This window comes from Lolium rigidum, chromosome 7 (genome assembly GCF_022539505.1).
Source record: "Lolium rigidum isolate FL_2022 chromosome 7, APGP_CSIRO_Lrig_0.1, whole genome shotgun sequence".
Lineage (NCBI taxonomy): Eukaryota > Viridiplantae > Streptophyta > Magnoliopsida > Poales > Poaceae > Lolium > Lolium rigidum.
Genome location: NC_061514.1, coordinates 39,481,887 through 39,494,511, shown reverse-complemented (window position 1 = coordinate 39,494,511; position 12,625 = coordinate 39,481,887). Strand labels below are relative to the sequence as shown.

General features: G+C 43.2%; 1 protein-coding gene across 1 annotated transcript; it reads left to right on the top strand.

The window, feature by feature from the left end:
• The first annotated feature begins 4,005 nt into the window (after nucleotides 1–4,005).
• Nucleotides 4,006–11,311, top strand: LOC124677671 (NADPH--cytochrome P450 reductase 1). The gene is made up of 18 exons (XM_047213633.1): nucleotides 4,006–4,317; nucleotides 4,467–4,526; nucleotides 4,624–4,700; nucleotides 5,111–5,168; nucleotides 5,255–5,338; nucleotides 5,432–5,468; nucleotides 6,794–6,863; nucleotides 8,271–8,465; nucleotides 8,565–8,657; nucleotides 8,896–9,124; nucleotides 9,208–9,291; nucleotides 9,373–9,524; nucleotides 9,827–9,923; nucleotides 10,037–10,186; nucleotides 10,266–10,343; nucleotides 10,431–10,553; nucleotides 10,666–10,779; nucleotides 10,893–11,311. The coding sequence occupies exons 1-18, from the start codon at nucleotides 4,021–4,023 to the stop codon at nucleotides 10,971–10,973; spliced, it is 2,079 nt and encodes a 692-aa protein (XP_047069589.1). The 5' UTR covers nucleotides 4,006–4,020; the 3' UTR covers nucleotides 10,974–11,311.
• Nucleotides 11,312–12,625: the final 1,314 nt, after the last annotated feature.

Below are 12,625 nucleotides of genomic sequence, written 5' to 3'. Positions count from 1 at the left end.
CATGAAGAGCAAAGTAACAAGCATAGGAAGATAAAACAAGTGTAGCTTCAAAAATTTCAGCACATAGAGAGGCATTTTAGTAACATGAAAATTTCTACAACCATATTTTCCTCTCTCATAATAACTTTCAGTAGCATCATGAGCAAACTCAACAATATAACTATCACATAAAGCATTCTTATCATGAGTCTCATGCATAAAATTATTACTCTCCACATAAGCATAGTTATTCTTATTAATTGTAGTAGGAGCAAATTCAACAAAGTAGCTATCATTATTATTCTCATCATCAAATATAGGAGGCATATTGTAATCATAATCAAATTTACTCTCCATAGTAGGTGGCACCAAAAGACCACTATCATTATAATCATCATATATGGGAGGCAAAGTATCATCAAAGTAAATTTTCTCCTCAATGCTTGGGGGACTAAAAAGATCATGCTCATCAAAACCAGCTTCCCCAAGCTTAGAATTTTCCATATCATTAGCAACAATGGTATTCAAAGTGTTCATGCTAATATGTTCCATGGGTTTTTTAATTTTCGCATCAAACCATCCATGTCTTAAATCAGGAAATAGAATAAGAAGCTCATTGTCGTCCATTATGCCAAACTAGTGTAAACAAGAAACAAAAAGATGCAATTGCAGGATCTAAAGGAAATAGCTTCGAGTACTTACAACGGCGAAAATAGCTTAGTAGCCGAGATCCGGAGTGTGAGTACCTTTTACCTTTCCTCCCCGACAACGGCGCCATAAAATAGCTTGATGTCTACGGGTGCTTCTATTCTTGTAGACAGTGTTGGGCCTCCAAGAGCAGAGGTTTGTAGAACAGCAGCAAGTTTCCCTTAAGTGGATCACCCAAGGTTTATCGATCTCAAGGAGGAAGAGGTCAAAGATATGCCTCTCATGCAACCCTGCAACCACAAAGCAAGAAGTCTCTTGTGTCCCCAACACACCTAATAGGTGCACTAGTTCGGCGAAGAGATAGTGAAATACAGGTGGTATAAATAAGTATGAGCAAGTGGCAACGGCACCGGAAAAGTGCTTTGCCCAGGACGGTAAACAAGCGTAGTAACGCAGCAGTAGTAACGCAATAAAACGAAGAAACAAGCGGCGATAGCGATATTTAGGAACAAGGCCTAGGGATTAGACTTTCACTAGTGGACACTCTCAACTTTGATCACATAACAGAATAGATAAATGCATACTCTACACTCTCTTGTTGGATGATGAACACCACTAATTGCGTAGGATTACACGAACCCTCAATGCCGGAGTTAACAAGCTCCACAATATTCAATGTTCATATTTAAATAACCTTAGAGTGCATGACAGATCAACATAACCACACCAAGTACTAACATAGCATGCACACTGTCACCTTCACACTATGTAGGAGGAATAGATCACACCAATACCATCATAGCAATAGTTAACTTCATAATCTACAAGAGATCATAATCATAGCCTACGCCAAGTACTAACACGGATGCACACACTGTCACCATTACACCGTGCAGGAGGAATAAAACTACTTTAATAACATCACTAGAGTAGCACATAGATAAATTGTGATACAAAACACATTGCAATCATAAAGAGATATAAATAAGCACTTCACTACGCGCATTCATAACAGTGAATAAGTATTCTGTGAAATATAGCCTAAGAGACCCACACGGTGCACACACTGTCACCTTTACACACGTGGGACAAGGAGTCTCCGGACATCACATAAGTAAAACCCACTTGACTAGCATAATGACATCTAGATTACAAGCATCATCATATGAATCTCAATCATGTAAGGCAGCTCATGAGATTATTGTATTGAAGTACATAGGAGAGAGATGAACCACATAGCTACCGGTACAGCCCCGAGCCTCGATGGAGAACTACTCCCTCCTCATGGGAGACAGCAGCGTTGATGGAGATGGCGGTGGTGTCGATGGAGGAGCCTTCCGGGGGCACTTCCCCGTCCCGGCGGCGTGCCGGAACAGAGACTCCTGTCCCCTAGATCTTGGCTTCGCGATGGCGGCGGCTCTGGAAGGTTCCTCGTACCGTGGCTTTTTCGTATCGAAGTTTTAGGTCAGGGACCTTTTTATAGGCGAAGAGGCGGAGTCGGAGAGGCGACGAGGCGGTGACACACTAGGGAGGCGCGGCCCAGGCCCTGGCCGCGCCACCCTGTCGTCTGGGGGCCCAGTGGCCCCCCTCTGGCGACTCTCGGGTGTTCTAGAAGCTTCGTGGAAAAATAGGAACCTGGGCGTTGATTTCGTCCAATTCCGAGAATATTTCTTTACTAGGATTTCTGAAACAAAAAACAGCAGAAAACAGGAACTGGCACTTCGGCATCTTGTTAATAGGTTAGTTCCAGAAAATGCACGAATATGACATAAAGTGTGCATAAAACATGTAGATATCATCAATAATGTGGCATGGAACATAAGAAATTATCGATACGTCGGAGACGTATCACATATCTATCCGCCCCCTTGTTTGATGCCAAGAAATCACATTACTAGGCAAAGACTTTTGCAAGTACTTTTTTTCCTTATGCCATCCATAAAAAAATGATGGCTATGGGGGGCATTCTTGTAATGTTAGAGAATATACAACACCACTCTTTTTCTCCATTAATTGGTGCCACATCAGTATTGTACTTATAATAAACAAATGTTAGATAAGACCTAAGACTAGTTATAGTGGGTGGTATCATACACTAGTGTGATACCCTCTGTAGTCTAACAAGAGAGGCATATTTATCTAGAAAGTTGCCACAAACTAGTTTCCTAGGATTTTAGAGTTGTTTGCTTATTTTCATCCAAAAGTTATTGTTCGCACATATATATAAACAAATGAACGAGTTGTATGGGACTACCATATTTTTCACGTGTTAATGTGTGAATTGATCAGGGATCTATTTGTGTGGCCTCCGGAAAATTGGATGCCCGCCAATTCCTCTTCCAATTCATTATCCTCGCTGATCACCACCGTGTTGGTCACTCATCGACTATCTTCTTCTTCTTCGTTGTACTTACTATGTGTGTGTGTTGTGATGATATCACCACCATTGTCACTACTTCCTAGTAAAGCGACATCTGACACTCCTCCATGCAAACCTTTGCAAATAGGAACAACAATTAGAGACAACCGTTATGGACTAATGCTTAGTGCGTAACTTCCTCCCACACTCCCCTCGTGTCCAACGTTGCTTTGTCGTTTAGGGGAGGAGCTTTTCTAATTGCTTGGCAGAATCTTTAATGCCGCAACCTATACATGAAAGAATTCTGAAAATTCAGCATTTGTTTTTGGCTTAGCCCCCTCGACATTCTTTATTGGGCTCCCGGATTGTTCTTGATCTTTCCTTCTCCTCATGTCACCGCTTTGTTGTCCACCACCAGTGGCATCAAGGAAGGATGCAGGTGCCCAAACATGTCATTCCTCGAGGGTTTCATCGATCCATTGGGTAGTCCTCGCCTCGCCAGCCGTCCATCTTCCTTCTTCCTCGCCAGATAAGTTAGACCAGATAAGTTAGATGTTTTGAGGCATAAAGACATGTTTTCCATGTGCTAGTAGTAGTAAGAACCCGTAATAAAAACCTCGAATTCTGGTTCTAGAGAGAAAATCTTGTGATAAATGCCGAAATCGTGTTTTTTTTCTTCCATTCGCTCTCTTGGATCTGGTGCTGCGTTCACAGCGCAAGCTGGGCCCAGACAGCAAAGCCGACGGTGGAGATCAAGTTCTGTCAGACACGGCTAACTTCCGTCCCAGATCGGGAAAACTACTTTCTTGCAAAAGACCAGCAGCACGCAGACACAGTTCCTCACGCCGCTCGTCCTCCTGAAAAAGAAGGAATAAATAAATAAACAAGGAAACTAAAAGTAAACTTAACCCCCAACCTCCCTGCCGTCTCCACCTCTCTTCTCCCTCCCGCAGCAGCAGCAGCGGCAGCAGTTGGTGGTAGGTGCGCGCGCCCCCACGAGCGCCTCCCATCTCGCCCGTCCCCGCACCAGCGAGATGGCGCTGGAGGCGGCGAGGTCGTGGGCGGCGTCCGCGCTCCCGCCGGAGCTCGCGGCCGCCGCGGGGGGCGACCCGCTGGCCGCGCTCGCCGCCACCGCCGCCGCGCTCCTCGCCGGCCTGCTCATCCTCGCCTTCTGGCTCCGATCCGCCGCCGGCGGGCCCGCCAAGGCCCCCGCCGCGCCGCTCCGCCCGCCGCCCGTCAGGGTCCGCGACGACGCCGACCTCGACGACGGCCGCAAGCGCGTCACCGTCTTCTTCGGCACCCAGACCGGCACCGCCGAGGGATTCGCCAAGGTCGCTCTCCGATCCGATCCGCCCACGATCTCAAACCTCGACTGCCCCACTTTTTTTTTTGTTATCCGCACGAGTGCCCGTACATACACTTTCTAACTTTAATTTTGACCCGATTCTGATTCCTCCGCGGTTCGATTCGATTGGCCCAGGCGATGGCGGAGGAGGCCAAGGCGCGGTACGAGAAAGTGGTCTTCAGGGTGGTGGATCTGGTAATTGCTCACCATCTTCTACCTCTGTGTGTTCAGCTGGCTGCTAGCTGTTCTATGTTGTGAACTCTGAGAGATGTTTCTGCTGGAACACGTGTAGGACGACTATGCGGCGGAGGACGACGAGTACGAGGAGAAGCTCAAGAAGGAAACGTTCGCGCTATTCTTCTTGGCGACGTGAGCTCTCGCGCCATTTTGATTCGTCGATTGCTGAATCGCCCCTTTTGTCGCTTGCGCCTTAATTCCGTAGCGCAACGGTCTGCCGTTTTATTTTGTTGGAATGCGCAAGTGAACCGTGTGCCGGTACCAAATTTATTGGAGATTCCAGAATAAGCAAGATACTATAAACCTATAATATTGGGAATCTTTATGCGAACCCACTAGTGACAATTACAATTGGCGATGACGGCATAGCTTCATGTTAAAGTCGCACATTGCTATATGAGTTGGGATTGTTGTGTTCTGTAAAAGAATGCACAACCAACTTCAGTAAAACTGTTGTTTTCTATGAGCTATGCATATGCAGCTATTGTAATCAGATTCTCTTATCAATAACTTGTGCCGATAATTATGTCCGATGACAACAGATATGGCGACGGGGAACCCACTGATAACGCGGCAAGGTTCTACAAATGGTTCACTGAGGTTTGTGGAATCAGTGCAGTTAGCATATGTTCACTAGTCGCCACAGCGTCTTAATGGGGTTTCCTTTATTTTTGCACTTGAAGCAGGGCAAGGAGAAGGAAGCTTGGCTGAAGGATTTTAATTATGCTGTATTTGGCCTTGGGAACAGGCAGTACGAGCATTTCAATAAGGTTTGCTTGATTGAATACGAGATGCTCCTGAATTTACAAAGGTTTACTGGTTTCTTGTAATTGATAATAGCTTTATCTCCATGTAAAATTTAGGTTGCAGTGGTGGTGGATGAGCTACTACTGGATTTTGGTAAGCAATTCATTTTGTATTATTTTCCAAGAAATTTTCGGGAAAATAGATTATGTCTATTACTGTGTTGGAACGATTTATTGCGGTCGTATGCAAACACATGTCGACATATATCATTTTATGTTGCTGGATTCTTGCCATGTTTGAATTTTTTTGGCACTTTTATTGAATTAGTATATTATAGGCTAGTACCTCAGAATCATCCTCTTTGCAATGGCAAGACTATCGGTAACTGGTAACTGCTCCGCCGTCTGGGGAGTAGGGATTAATTGTTAATCGATGACCATTAATCGGTTGGTTAACTAGTAAATGAGCTCATAACCAAAGGAGGAAAGAAAGGGCAGAAGCAGAGAAGAGCTCGTTCTCATACCTTGTTTTGCTCTGAACGTCTGACGGTTTGGAGCAAGAAAGAGGAGGCCGGAGGCGCCTGTGGCAGTGGAGAGAGCAGCATGCATGGATGAGCTCCTGGAGATAGGCTCCTGCATAGAGCAGGGTGTAGAGGAGCTGCTGGAGGCGGGCTCGAGCTCCTGGACAAGCTCTTGAAGGCAGCCTGGAGCTCCTGGACAGAGGACGGCGGGCTCAAACTCACAGAGGGGCAGTGATTGGGGGTTGGCGAGATCTGGTTGGCGGCAGGGGGAATCGAGTGTGAGCACCCCCAACCCTAATCTATTTGAGTGGGTGACGGCTGGGAGGGTAACTGGCAAAATATTTGGCCGTCTTGTACCCCTCATACAGCCAGGTAATCATAAATCTACCAATAATCGGATTGTCAGACCAAATAATGGCCTGTACGAGTAACACTGGTCATAGTGAATGTGACTCGGGGGCCTTTTAACTGGGCGGTCAATTGCTGAGTTGGCTGTTTTTTTTTTGAACATTGCCTTTTGGGGAGTTAATGGTTATGATAATAGTTTGTAAGTTTGTATGCATGAATTGTGAATATACAATGCTTGATTTGAAGTGAGAATTTGTATGGCGTCGTAAAAAAATGGTGCCACCACACGTTTATGACACATCAGGTTCTGTTTTACACTAAGTGGTCTCTGTTAGTACCAAGCAATTCCCCATGGTTAAGAGTCTGCTATGCTACATTTCGTAGTTCTCTGATTGCTCTAGCATGAAGTTCGCCTATCCCTTACATGCGTTCAGTTTTTCTCCATTATGCTGCCATAATAAATTTCTTGCCCGGTGCTATACCCAGTGATTGATTCTGCATATATCACATTTGTTACAACTTAGTGTATAAGAAGGTTCCACTTTTTATTGGATGATTTTGTGTTTTGATCTTGTAGGCATGATTCACTTGACCTTTTTTGTGTATCTAGGTGGCAAGCGTCTTGTTCCCTGTGGCCTTGGTGACGACGACCAGTGCATTGAGGATGACTTCACCGCATGGTAAGAAAACGACAGATGATATATTATGCTGCGCATTTGTGGACGGTACACTCATGTAGTGACAAAAGTGGGCTGGATAGCATCTGTTTGGCTTCTTTTATCTGTCTGCGAGGTGTGAGGATCCAGTCTTGGGTGCCAAGTCTTTGCTTGATTGCTATTTGGATAATATCTGTTTGGCTTGGTTCCATGTCCACAGGATTCAGCCCTGGGTTGCCAAGTGTCAGCTTTGATTGCTTTGAGTCTTGATACAAACAAACCTTTATTATTTGTTGTACCTGAAACTGGGACTGTTCTTTTGTGTGGTGAATCTAGATCTGGAAAATGGACAACCTAAATGAGCTTGTGGTATAAAAAAATGGATTGAAAAACTTGAACAGTATTGTAGAACTTTCATATGGTATTTTTGTAAGATAGCTGCCATTATAAGTTCACGTAGTTACATTCAGATGCTGAAATCTCTGACTTCGTTTTTTTGTGTCTTATATGATAACATTATTAACTACCTTCGTAAGATGTGATTATATATAGCATCAGGCAGTTGCTAAGGGTATCATTATTTATTTGTTTTGTTATATTGATAGTTTGTAGACAGCTTAAATTCGTTATTGATACGTAGCAGAGTTTTCATTTCTGAGTCATGAAATGCATGGAATAGTACTTCATTTGTCAGTATGCTAATAAATTTCAACACACAGCACAAATGCCAAAGTAGCCCCAAGGGAAAAAGGTTTCCGACCTTATCAAGATTTTTGAAAACCAGAAAACCAGCCCATCCAAAGGCTGCCTTCTTTTGATTAATTATTGATGTGTATTCTCCTCTCACTATTTTGTTCAAAATCTTGTGCTGCTGGTGATACCGCTTTAATTTCTCTATCATCTATTGTTGCGTGTAAAATGGAACTGCATGGATTCTAACAATGTCATCTGTTCTTCAAACTTTGTGTGATATTATTATCCCATGGCAGAAGCTCCATTAAATCAGCCTACATATAGACAATACTTCTTTATTATATTAGGTTTTGCCAACCATGCTGCTGCTTGAATGTCACTTGTAGTAGGAGCAGATATTTATTGCTCCCTTCGTTCCCATGAATAAGGCACGCACACATTTTGAGACAAACCTTTGACCAAAAATTTGAGCAACAATATCTTGATTATGTTGTAAAAAATGATATCACTCGATTCGTATTGAAAATACTTTCTAATGATATTGATATTTCAAATAATTCTCGTATAGTTGCACTCATTCTCGGTCAAAGATAAATCTTGTAAAGCACAAAGCCTTATTCATTGGAACGGAGGGAGTATGTTTGTAATGGGCAATTGTGACATTGCGTTATTTGACACTATATCTGTGCTGCAGTAGTTTGAACGAGTATTGTTCTGTTTCTGTCGTGTTATTTGCAGGAAAGAATTAGTATGGCCAGAATTGGACCAACTGCTCCGCGATGACGATGATACTACCGGTGCATCCACTCCTTACACTGCTGCCATACCTGAATACAGAATTGTATTTATTGACAAATCAGATTTAGTGTTTGAAGATAAATCCTGGACACTTGCCAACGGCAATGGTGTTATTGATGCCCAACACCCTTGCAGGTATTCATATGTCATAACTCATAAGACTACCTGCAGCTTCCTCTATTAAGTTAGAATTAAGTATTTACTATATAGCCTGTCATGTTGTTGGTTGTCAAGGTCTAATGTTGCTCTTCGGAAGGAACTCCATAAACCAGCTTCGGATCGCTCTTGTATTCATCTGGAGTTTGACATTTCCGGCACTGGTCTTGTGTAAGTTTCTCCATATCTGGTCCCCAGAATTTTATACAAATTTGGAAAGTTTCTTTCTCTATGTCCATGCGGTTCTGTTTCAGATTATACAGGAAGCACCTTGGAGCCAAATGATCTTTAATGTTTTCTGTTCTAAATTTTAGTCGTTGCATTTTGTTCCTTGTGTATTTTTAACTTTTTAGTGAAAGCTAAATAAACGCAAATATAGCAGCTTATATGCTTTAAAACTGTGTGTCAGGTATGAAACCGGAGATCATGTTGGGGTTTATGCAGAAAATTCTATCGAGACAGTGGAGCAGGCTGAAACCCTTCTTGGTCTTTCCCCAGATACAGTTTTCTCCATACATGCAGACGCTGAAGATGGATCTCCTCGTAAAGGGGGTTCCTTGGCTCCACCATTCCCATCTCCTTGCACCTTACGGACTGCACTACTACGATACGCTGATCTACTCAGTTCACCAAAGAAGGTCCTTGTGACTAGCTCACCATTTTCCATTAGCCTGCTATATTGTCTCGAGATCATTTCCTGAATCCTTATGTTCATCTCCAGGCTGCTTTGACTGCTTTAGCTGCTCATGCTTCTGACCTGACTGAGGCTGAAAGACTGAGGTTTTTGGCTTCTCCTGCTGGAAAGGTTACTTCTATTTGAAAACCTATGTTGTAGTGTTTTTACCTGGTAGATATTATTCACTGAATGTTACACTTCTGTGTCCAGGATGAGTATGCTCAATGGATTGTAGCTAGCCAGAGGAGCCTTATTGAAGTTATGGCCGCATTCCCTTCAGCTAAGCCTCCTTTGGGAGTATTCTTTGCAGCGGTAGCTCCTCGTCTACAGCCGCGATTCTACTCCATATCATCATCTCCAAAGTATGTCTCTCTACTTATTTAGTCTTCCATTTGTTGCCCATGCTACATGATTCACCACTAAGATTGTAAAGCTCTTCATTTTGTGGGGTAAATAGATGTCTGCACGATGCTTAAATTCTTCAACTCCAACTCCGTCGCATTCTCATATTATGATGTCATTTTGGAGTGGGGACATTGTCTTAAGCTAAAACATATATACTTTATGTCGTGTCGTTTGTGGTCATATTGGATGATGTGACATATCTCAGTTTATATGTGCTTTTGAGGGTGGGACATCTGACAGCTTAAATTTGCATCTACAGGATGGCTCCCTCCAGAATTCATGTGACATGTGCATTAGTTTATGGGCCTACACCAACAGAAAGGATCCACCAAGGAGTCTGTTCGACATGGATGAAGGTAGGTTTCTCTACGAAATTTCACTTTTCTCCTTTGGTTATGAATCCATTTGAATTGCATACAACGAGGGAGTTTCTGACAGCTTGGTTTATCCTCAAATGTCTACATTGTAGAACACACTTCCATTGGAATATAGCGAAGAATGCAGCTGGGCACCAATTTTTGTGAGGCAGTCAAACTTTAAGTTACCTGCAAATCCATCCACTCCAATTATCATGATTGGTCCTGGGACTGGGCTAGCACCTTTTAGGGGCTTCTTGCAGGTTTGTTTTCTAAGAAAATCTGCATTGTTTTAACTTGGAATTTGTGATGGCCCTAATAACCCTGTTCTTGCTTACACAGGAAAGATTAGCTCTAAAAGAATCTGGAGTTGAATTGGGCACATCAGTCCTCTTCTTTGGATGTAGAAACCGTGAAATGGTATGTATTAAAAATTACTCAGTGAAACAGATGCATTTTATGTGTATTCCTAACTGATGGAATTATATCCGAATGGACATTTTGCAGGACTACATATATGAAGATGAGTTGCAAAATTTCCTTACGGAGGGGGCGCTTTCTGAGCTAGTTGTCGCCTACTCTCGTGAAGGACCGACCAAAGAATATGTGCAGCATAAGATGGTGGAGAAGGTGTGATATATGCTTTTCATTTTTGATACAACTTCCTTTTCAACAGCTATATATAGACAGATGTGTCCATTACATGGTTGAACTTAACTAGATTTCACTCCCTTGTTTACAGGCCACAGAGATTTGGAACGTCATCTCTCAGGGTGGTTATATATATGTTTGTGGTGACGCAAAGGGCATGGCAAAGGACGTACATAGAGTCCTGCACACAATAGTTCAAAAGCAGGTAGGCAAAGACCGTTTCATTACTACTATGTTTTGTTGGTAGCTCTGTACCACTTGACAAGTTCTGTGAAAAAACAAGTTATTTTATGTTCAACACTTCATTGTTTGTTTCAGGGATCTTTGGATAGCTCCAAAACCGAGCTTTATGTAAAGAACTTACAGATGGAAGGCAGGTACCTCCGTGATGTATGGTAACACCAGCGCATATCCGTAGCTCTAGCGTGTTCAAGTGAAGATGTGGGATGCGAATCCAACCGTGATTTCTCAGAGAAGAAGCATCCCATTGCCTGGAAATTGGACTTAATCGGTGTAATTCTTTGACATCTAACCTGGCTCAGATACCGATATTTATTATATATATGGATGGTTGAAAGAATAAGTGTTGTTGTAGATTATTATTAGAACTTAAATGTCCCCGCGGAAGCTGTAGCATGGGGATATACACCATAGTTTGAGACGAGGATGTCGTGTATACATTAAGGACTATGCCTGAAACAAATTTTGCATCTGGTCTATAGAACAAGTGCTTAGCTTACTATCAAGGTGTCTGGTGGCTGCGGGAGCAGGTATTGTCGCGACCAACCCAGGCACTAGCACCCGTTGGCATTTTTATAGAAGAAAACTCCTGAGCACCCCGCTGAACCCAAGGTTCGAACCCGGGTGGGCAGCGTGCGCTCCCGCACGCCTTGCCACCAGACTGACAGTCTGTTCTCAAGGGGAGCAGGTATTCATTTTCACATTTCTGTGGATGTTTCACCTATGTTTGCTGCTGCTTCTGCTGTACTGAGATTCGACGCAAGAACGTGGTTGTTTTAACGTCCGTCACGACACAATTTCTGTCAGCTGCCACATCTACATGACGGTCGAGTTGTTCCTGGCAAGCCACATGTCCCTATCTTGGCCGTTTCAGCCGACCAAATTTCGCAAACTGGAAACTTTGGTCCTGGTCAGGCGTTCAGGATCAAAGGCATGTAATAGTACACGTTGCTGCTCTTGAAATCCTCGCACGTGCTGAGAAAATTAGACTGGACGACAGCAAGCCAAGATGAGCCGACAGCGCCATTGTGATACCACTGACGACGAGACAGGCGCGCGATAGTCTAACCAGCAAGAGATAGTACTGTACGGGGGTAGTATTTCTTTGGTAAGGCGTAACCAAGTCGATTTGACAGGGACACCTCCATGTCAAACAAACAAGTATACACTTGACAATGGGTAGACACATGGTGCCATATCCGGAGAAGAGGAGGTGGACATGCCGCAAGCCCGCAACGTTAACCGTACTGTAGTGCTGTGTCCCCCGGAACTTGTGAACTGCGATCCAAGTATGGACTAGTCTAGTTTTCTTGAGACATCTGTTGATGGCTGGTTGGAGGCCGGCTATAGCTTTCAGAGTCGACAGTGATAGTATTGTTTTTGATTTTCCTGTGCTCCGATTAGTTGCGGTATACCGCTAACCGTCTATTACAAGTGTGTCTGATGAGCTCACCAACACGTAGCCTTTCTACCTTCCCCTGTCCAGGCATATATAATTCTATTATTGCACAAAAGGAACAAGGTGGCACACTCGTACAAACTCCATACCATAATAACTGTCAGCTACTTGATTCACATGTATCTACATACTTAAACATATATATAGACGTTGGCGAATCCAACACAATATGTTAGGGTGGGTGGTCCAGCAGTGTATTTTTCCATTTGATCATTATTTTTTTTATTTTTTCTATGATTCATATGCTAATTAGAATTTCAGATGGTCCACGCATCACTCTATTCATAAGTATTTCGAGTCAAAATCAAAATTTATAAAGTTTGACTAGGAATAGAAAACAAATTTCGACATT